The sequence below is a fragment of the Narcine bancroftii genome, chromosome 6 (genome assembly GCF_036971445.1).
Source record: "Narcine bancroftii isolate sNarBan1 chromosome 6, sNarBan1.hap1, whole genome shotgun sequence".
Taxonomy (NCBI): Eukaryota; Metazoa; Chordata; class Chondrichthyes; order Torpediniformes; family Narcinidae; genus Narcine; species Narcine bancroftii.
The window spans coordinates 163,043,145-163,052,106 of record NC_091474.1 but is presented as its reverse complement, the minus strand read 5'-3'; the positions used below and the strand labels follow the sequence as shown (position 1 = coordinate 163,052,106).

General features: G+C 41.4%; 1 protein-coding gene across 4 annotated transcripts in view; it reads left to right on the top strand.

Annotated features, from left to right (window-relative positions):
• Nucleotides 1-697: 697 nt before the first annotated feature.
• The window catches only part of asxl2 (ASXL transcriptional regulator 2), a 224,720-nt gene continuing 216,455 nt past the window's right edge, over nt 698-8,962 (top strand). For 2 of the 4 annotated variants that reach the window (XM_069886552.1, XM_069886554.1), the window contains exon 1: nt 698-953. In XM_069886552.1, the coding sequence (XP_069742653.1) occupies nt 897-953 (57 nt within the window). In that variant the 5' untranslated portion in view covers nt 698-896. The remainder of the gene's footprint in view (nt 954-8,962) is intronic. The other 2 variants (XM_069886561.1, XM_069886558.1) reach the window with 2 other exon arrangements.

Here is an 8,962-nt window from a genome sequence, read left to right as displayed (position 1 = left end):
GTTGCTTTCCCAGCTGAGTGAAACACGAAAGTCTGCAGACGTTGTGATTTTAGTAAAAACACACCAAAATGCTGGAGGAACTCAGCTGGTCTTTTCGGCGTCCATAGGAGACAAAGCTATGCTGCCGACGTTTCGGGCCTGAGCCAAGCAGGAAATTTGCTGGCTGGGGTGGGGGTGGGAAGGACTGGGAATCCAGACCGACAAGTAGGACCAGGCAATTTCCAACTGCCTTGGGATTCAGTGTGTCGAGAGAGAGAGAGAGAGAGAGAGAGAGAGAGGGGGAATTTTATCTGCCATGACCAGCCCGCAGCTCCATGCTTGGGGCTGAGACTCCCCAAAGAGGCAGCTTATTTATCATTCTCCCACCCACTCACTGTTGCTGCATTCTTCAGGGCAGTGTCATTGCCTCTGAGGTTACTTCCTGTGTCACTGTCTCTCTCATTGGCGTCCTGCGGCGAAAGTCTGCGTTGAAGTTTGACAGTACTCCGTGCGCTAAAACAAAGATGCATGTGCCAAAAAAAAGAAAGAAAAGGGAGGGGGGGGATAGGAAATAAAAGGAGTTCCCGCTATGGGGTGAGAGCGCTGCATTGGTTCCCGCTCGGTGAGGGGGGGAGGTGAGCGAGTGATGCCATTTCCTGTCTTACTGTACATGACGTCATCTCACCCCGGCCGTGGGTCTGGGCGGGCTGTGCATCACGTGAGGCTGTTGTACAGTAACCCAGGAGCAACATGGCAGCGGCGTCTGCACAGTGAGAGCCTGGGCGGGCTGTCACTCACCGCCCCAGAACAGCGCTCGCGCTCCATTACTCAGCCCTTTCTCTCTCTCGCCTTGCTGCCTTCTTCCTCCGCTGGCAGAAAGTCTCCGTCACCTTCAGCAAGTGTCAGCTTTTTCCGACATGAAGGAGAAACAGAAGAAAAAGAAAGGACGAACCTGGGCGGAGGCTGCACGAACGGTAAAAGCAACCAGATTAATTGCTGCGTTAGACTTTTCCTGGTTTTTTGGGGGAGGGGGCGGCGGAGGGGTTGGTTAAAACAAGAAAATTGAAACTTTGCGTCTGAATGCGTGGGTGTGTGCGTTGGAGTTCATGACCTACTACTGCAAAGAAACTGTGATCATTGACTGTCAAGGCCTCCCGTAGGCCAGGGAGTTGTTGAAATTCATCATTGCAGGAGTAGAAACGAATGGTTCAGCCACCCAGTTTGCAGTTGTCAGCTCCCTTTTCCTGCTTCAGAAATAATCTTTTGTTATATCGATCGTTGAAAATAAAACCTATGGATGAATGGATCAAGCAGTTATGAGTTGTCAGTAGCTTTCATTTGCAAGATTTTTTTTTAAAAAGCTACCTTTTGCAAACTTAATTTTCAATCAGCTGATTTCTCCAGAAATGCACAATCTTTAATGCACGGTGTGAACGTGGAAGGAGGTGGTGATGTATCAAATGGCTAGTAGACGGATTTATCTGAAACAAGTAAGAATATGCTTGATGGAAGTGTAAAAGAGCAGAGTCTGGCACTTCATGATGTTTAAGAAGCCAAAACTCGTATTTTAAAACATCTCCAAGATATCATTCCAATTGTTGAGATGTTTTAGCATTTTAGAATTCTGCATTACAGTTTCCTGAAATGATATACTTGGTTGACTTTTTGCTTGCATCTATGTTTAATCTTTAAAATAAGAATGATTTTCACTGAATCTTCTGACACCAAGTGGATCTTCCTGTTTTGCATGTTGGAAATTGAAACTGATGTGGTTTTCTGGAAAAATGCAGTAATGGGATACATGGGTGAAGAAATATTTCAGCCCCACTTTGAAGTGACAACTGCTTTATTGAATTTTTTTTATCATGTATCCATTATTTGTGTGAACCATCAATACAAGCTTATTCTGCTCCAAATGCATCTGCAAATGTTGGCCCTTAACTGCCTCCACAGGCAAAAGAGTTTAATTACCACACATTTTTTAGATTGGTGCTTTCCATTGCCAAATGTGAATGAGGAAAGTTACAGTGGAATTAGAAGTGCATGAAGATCCTAAGATTGCCAATGCATGGCTAGGATCATGCAATATGTACTTGCACCATTGGAATATCATTGGAATTGAGGCAAATCATAATTTGCAGGAAGATGACAAAGCTTCACTTCCTCATTGGCTGCAGAAAGTTGCATCTTTCAGAGCTGCAGCAATTGGATGAAATGAATCACATCCCATGATTCCAGTTTGATACCCAGGCTGGTATCTCCTTTATGATTCCAGGAAATGGAATAAAGGATCATTTGTGAAGATAGGTGGAACAGTGGCTGCCCTCTGAAGATATAACCGAGATGTTGACTGATGAGAATTTATTTCTTTGATGTGTGCACAGTGAAATGGGATTGAAGTCCAGATGCTCAGCTGTGAAATATTTTTTACATTCCTCTGTGTTTGAAGCTGCCTATTAACCCTGATTAAATGTGGTTTTGCTGATTGATCCAAAGTGCATTGGAAATGTGCATTAAATGGAAGTAATGTTCAGTCTGCTCCTTTCAATTAGAAATTGAGTATTGGAACAAAGAAAGCCTAAAAAGTTTCCATGATCAAATTGGCTTCACAATAGTTATCTTAGAATTGCCAAAATAACTTGGAATTCTATGGGCATAAAATATTCTTAAGTTTATAGCAAGAGAGAGACATGCAGAAAGAATTTTTTTAAAAAAAAACCATACAACCGGTAAGGTGTACACATGTTGATGAAAAGTATGTTTGAAACTAGTAAGTAAGAACTTAACTGAGGGAATGAAAATGGTGAAACATGTGTATCCCAATGTTGCTCAATGTTGTGTTGATTCAACAAAAAAAATTAATCATATCCTTTCAGCTTGGCATTGTGTCAAGGAAACAAACATGATTTGGAAATGAAATGAGTGATTTGAAGCTGTGTATTTTTCAGAAGTTAAATTGATTCCAATTGTTTTGATATACATTATAATTGAGTTCTTGTGTATATTACAGATATTGTATATTGGAATTTTTATATCTATTAAGCTGAATTTGGGTGATGTCCAACCCAGAAAATGGTTCTGAAATTAAAAGTTGGTGTCATCTTCTTGTATGCATCCACAAAAGTCCTGGATCATTCCATTAACAGGCACTGCCCACAACCTATGAGTTGGCCAGTTATGCCTGTCCTTGAGCAGTTTCCAGCCAACGAGAGTTCCGTGGTCAACTGATCGCAGATTCAACTTCTTTGCTGGTTCTTGACCATGTGATTTGAGTACCTTCCATGTCATCCGTTTCTCTTTTGACCCAGCAGGAAGCTGCTTTTTGTCTGATGCCCTTGGTTTGCCCATCCACATACCTTCCAGGTGCTTGCAGCTGCAGTGCTGGCTTTATTTGTTGTGAGAAAGCTCCTGCTTGGATTATGGTGTTTCCGTCGTGTTGTGTTCATGTAGATACTGCTTGCCATCCTCTCCCTGATTGCTAATGCTCTCCTGATGTTTGGATTTATCAGTTGTGAACATTTGTGATCTTGATGGAGCCAATGCTGTTATTCAGCACTGGATCATTTTTTTGTATTGGATTGAGAAAAGGCAAGAGGATAGGTTTTAGACATGGTGGCTTTGCATTTTGAGTTTTAAATGGCAATAATAACATGCACTCATTTTATGGCTGTTGGATTTGCTGGGCTCCACCAGCACTCCAACTCATCCAGTTACCTCTCTGTCACCTTGGGAGACTACCATGAGACAGTGACAGCAGAACTTTGTGATTCACATGTACTGCTTTTATTGCTAGTTGGTACTAACATATCCATCGGGAGAATATGTCACTAACTGAAAGATAGTTTCTGCAGATGAGGTGTGAATGTAACACTCTAAGTGAAGGTCTAGTGCTTCTGGTGTTCATAGTTTGAATCCACTGACTAAAACTAATATAATCTAGACTTTAGAGTTGCGAATACAGTCACTTGCCAGTGCTTGCTCTTCGATTCAATTTACAAAGGGATGAGTAGTCAATATCAGTAATCATTCTGGTGGCCATTTTTTTTTCTCTATTTAATAGTTGCATTGCAGTGACCAGAATTTGAAATACATTGTAGTCATGTTAATGATTTGTAGGTGGCCAATTTCCTGCTGTATACGTTTTCACCATCTGTTTAGCTTCATTTACTGCTGTCAAATATTGTGATAGATTTGATCATCAATCTGGATTTTCTCTGACTTGAGCATTGAAGTTTTTTTGTGGATAAATATTTGATGTATTTGTGTGATTTTTTTTTTTCTTGTCGAGGCCTGTTGATTTTCATTTCCTTGGGCCAATCTTGATAAAGATTGGGTCGTCGCCAATTAACCTGATTAAGTGGGAACCACTTGCTAACAATTGTAAAGTTCAGTTTATCTACTCTCGCTGATCTGAAATTTGTTCTAGCTCAGTGTTATGGCACAAAAACCACGGGGGAATTCTTCGTTGTATGGTGCTGGCTATTTGGCAGAATTGCATTTGTTATTTGAAGGTTAACATTAAATAGATATGTTTCACTTAAAATATAGGTTACTCTTTTTTTTAGCTGGCACATGCAGCAATCATAAGAAAGACTGTTAACTGGAGGTAATAATCTAGAGCAAGCAATCATGTGTTTGAGGATAGCAAACTGACAACTAAATTCATCAATTACAACATAAACAGAAAATATGGAGGTGTGGCTTAACTTTATAAATTAATGATCGCAATATTCAAAGACTGTTTTCTCTGTATTGGGAATAAGACCCCTTTGGAATTTCTTATTTGCATCAAATCCTTTCCAACTACAAACTCCAACAAAGCTCCCAACTTTCACACCTAAGACAGCCTGGTCATTCGTGGTGTTGGTTTTAGTAATTCTTCTGAGCTGCTTCCAACCTAGTGAAGTCCTCCCCTTAAATAAGAGGATAATATGGCATGCAGTACTTCACATGTGGCCCCAAAAATGCCTCGCATGATTTAAGTGTCATCTTCCTACTTTTGTATTCAGTTGCTTGAGCATCTGTTATCTTTATAATTATTTTCTGTTTATTGTTACAAAAGTACAGTGTACAGAAGTAATGAAAATCTTGCTTGTTGTTGCTTCCCAGGTACATAAACATGCAAAACAACAAAATACAAGAAGTGGGGGGAAGATAACATACAGGGAAGAGATAGAACAAATAATAAATATTTTCAGATGGATACAAATTAAAGTTTTTAAAAAAAATGCTCGTCGGTCGTGCAGACAAACTTGTGGTGGTATTGAGGTAGAATTAAGGTTGAGGTGATCCTGGGGCAGCACGGTTAGCCAAGTTGTCAGCGACGCTATTACAGCGGCAGCGATCCCGGTTTAAATTTGGTGCTCACTATACGGAGTTTGTATGTTTTCCCTGTGTTTGCAAGGGTTTCCTCTGGGTGCTTGGTTTCCTCCCACCATCAAAAAATATATGCAGTTGTGGGTTAATTTATATGTAATTGGGCACCACGGGTTTAAATAGCTGGAATCAGTTTCTACTGTATCATTTTTTTAAAAAAATAGCTTGAACTGAGAGATGCTGGACTTCAGGCATCTATATCTTTTGCCTGTGGGTAGCAATGGGAAGAGACCATGGTCAGGGTGATGAGCATCTTTTGTGATGTTGCGAGGGGTCATTGTCTGGGAGGCCATGGTGGACTTTGCTGTGTCTGATCATTCGCGATGCTTGCAGCACCCCACTGCAATCTCTCACCATTTAAAGAACAGCTTGCTTTCATTATCCAGAACAATTTTGTCTTTTGCAGCTTCCCTGTGTCCTATTCAGTTGACTTTCCTCTAATTTTGTGCCCATCAGCAAATTGGCCAAGCATAGCTTTATTCCTCCATGTTATTTATCCAAATTCAAAAAATGTTGAGGCTTCAAAACATACCTTGCAGTGCACTATTGTTGACAACCAAAAAAAAGGACTTTTTTTGGAAGATTGAAGGCGTTGTGGACAATGAGGAAGGCTTTCAAGGCTTGCATCTGGTCCAGCTGGAAAAATGGACTGAAAAATGGCAGATGGAATTTAATGCAGACAATTGTGAGGTGTTGCATTTTGGAAGGACAAACCAAACATTTTGGTCAAAAAGAGGGATCTGGGAATACAGATACATGATTCCTGAAAGTGGCTTCACAGATAAATAGGAGTATAAAGTATATCAAATGAATCTGGTCTCCAGCATTGCACATGGCTCAGGATCCAGGACGGTCATTTCACAGTCGGCCCTCTGGAGCTGTCTGTGGATTTCAGATGAGGGGGAGGGAGAGGAATGAACAGACAAACCATTGTGCTTCAGCCTCACCTGTGGACAGATCTCGCCATTGATTGGCAGCTGCAAGGACCAATTATGCATCAGCCTCATAGGTGGAAAGATCTAACCCTTGATTGGCAGGTAAGGTGACTTCTGAATTTGTTCCAGCTGGAGAGAGGTCACATGACCATCCACAATCCAAACCACATTACACCCTTTGGAAGTCATCACACCATGGTGTACTGTTTACAGTCTCATACATTCTGGATGTATTACACACAGCCCAAACCACTGACGGCCTGCCAACTTCCCCATCAGTCCTCCAGTTTCTCCATTGTGTTCAAGGTATTGGTCCCTGGCTTGTTTAATTTGTTTACTGACACTAGTGTTGTGAGTGAGTGGTATTCCCTGACTGGCCCGGAATATAAGTGCAGCACTTCTTCGTGACAACAGCACTGGTACCACTTCCATCTGCGAGCAGGTAATCCAAGGATATCCTGACTCCTCCTTAGGCCAAAGTGCAAAGCCATCTCGATGGCCAGTATCTCTTCTATGGTGGCCATTTGTCCAGGCACTCCTTCAGATTTGTGAGGCATACAGTAGCATGCATCCCAGATAGCAGCTGCTGTGCTGTCCCTTAGGTAACCATGGGTCACATGATCCTCCGCAATTCACATTCCAACCAAATTCTAGACGGAGAGGTCACACAACCCTCCACAATCCACACTACATAATATCAGGGAAACCTCGTGAAAGTGTGTAAAGTAAATGTGGACTCTATTTTAACATTTGAGAAAAATTGGACAGGTACATGGAGGGCTATTGATTTGGGTGTAGGTCAGTTGGATGATGCAGAAAAATTGTTTAGGACAGACTAAATGGATGAATAGCGTGTTTTCTGTGCTGTATGTTCTCTGGTTCTTCCATGACCCTTTACTCCTCCTTCAACAGTTTCAAACTGGAATCGTTGGATTCAATTCCTTCCTCTTGTGTCATCACCTCTGCCCATGAAACTCGACTGCTTTTGAGGTCCTCGAATTCCTGCTTCCTCAATAATTGAACCATCATTGCCAACTGTAGGTTTGGCTTTCAAATGAAGATCTCTAAACTTTGTCCCTCAGCCCCTTTATTGCTCACTTAAGAAATGTGTTTAAATCATGGTCTTTTGTCATCTTCCTTTTTAAAAAAAAAAACACATGGATCTAGATTTTAAAACTTTGCAGAGGATAGGGATAAACGAAGTTCATCAAACAAGAGGAACACCATGTCCTATTCTGCCTGAGTGGTCCACAACCGAATGGTATGAATATTGGAATTTTCCAATTTCAGATAATGATTGCCTTCTGTGATTTTTTTTTTTTTTAAACACCTTTCCTTCCTTAAACCTCCATCCTCCCATTTTGTCCCCATTCTGTCCCATTGCCTGCTCCAGCCCCTATCACCCATTTGCCTCCCTTCTGATTCCATCCATCTACAGCTCACACACTCACCCATTGAAACCCCTTTCCAATCAAATTGCATCCTTCACCTCTTCCCTAATGTTTCCCACTCTTGTCTTCCTTTCTTTATAGTTTCCAAAGTTGGAAACATTTGTAATCTCACCTATCACCCTTCTACCTGTCTCTACCTTCAATCTTTCTCTCCAAACCCTAACCAAACTCCTCCTCCCCACCAGACTCATCTCTGTTGTTTCCTTCTTTGTCTTCTGTTCACCGACCTGTGTCTGACTACCATCTATGTCTCATCCCCTTCCACACTTGGTTCCACTTGCATGTCATCCTTCACCCTATCTCAGTCCACCAATCATTGACTGGCTCTTGTCTAGACCCTCTTTTCTGCTCTTTAAAAATTGAGGAAGACCCAACCAAAAGTTAAAGTACATGGGAGGGAAAGTACTGATTTTTTTTTAAAGGGGATAAAAGAGAACATGTCAGAACAGACTGGAAGAACTGGACAATGACAGGAAAGACTGAAGCAGTGATTAATTGGCTCTGGGATAAATATATCTAATTAAAAACACAGTAATTGCATGGTATGGATGATTAAAAATTAGTGCAAAACTGAAATTTATGTCAAAGGTATTAAAAAAAATATATGAAGAACTTAGTAAATAGGAGGACAAACATATAACAATTACAGGAAGGAAGTAGGCCATCTCGGGCCTTCTAGTCCGCACTGAACCAAGTACTCTCCGCTAGTCCCACCTACTTGCACTCTGCCCATAACCCTCCATTCCCCTCCCATTCATATACTTATCTAGTTTTTCCTTAAATGCCAAGATGGACCCTGCTGCCACTACTTCTCCCGGAAGCTCATTTCACACAGCCACCACACTCAACTTCCCCCTCGTATTTCTTCTGAGGTTTTGCCCCTTAACTCATGACCTTGTTTCAATCTCTCCTACCCTCAAGGGAAAAAGCCTATCCACATCAACTCTACTATCCCCATAATCTTAAATACCTCTATCAAATCCCCCCCCTCAACCTTCTACGCTCCAAGGAATAAAGACCTAATCTGCTCAATCTTTGTAATATAGATTCTGAAACCCAGGTAACAGTTTTGTAAATCTTCTTTGCACTCTCACTTCCTTGCTGATATCCTTCCTATAATTTGGTGACCAGAACTGCACACAGTCTTCCAAATTTGGCCTCGCCAATGCCTTGAACAGTCTCAACATCACCTTCCAACTCCTGTAATTCTATGCATTGATT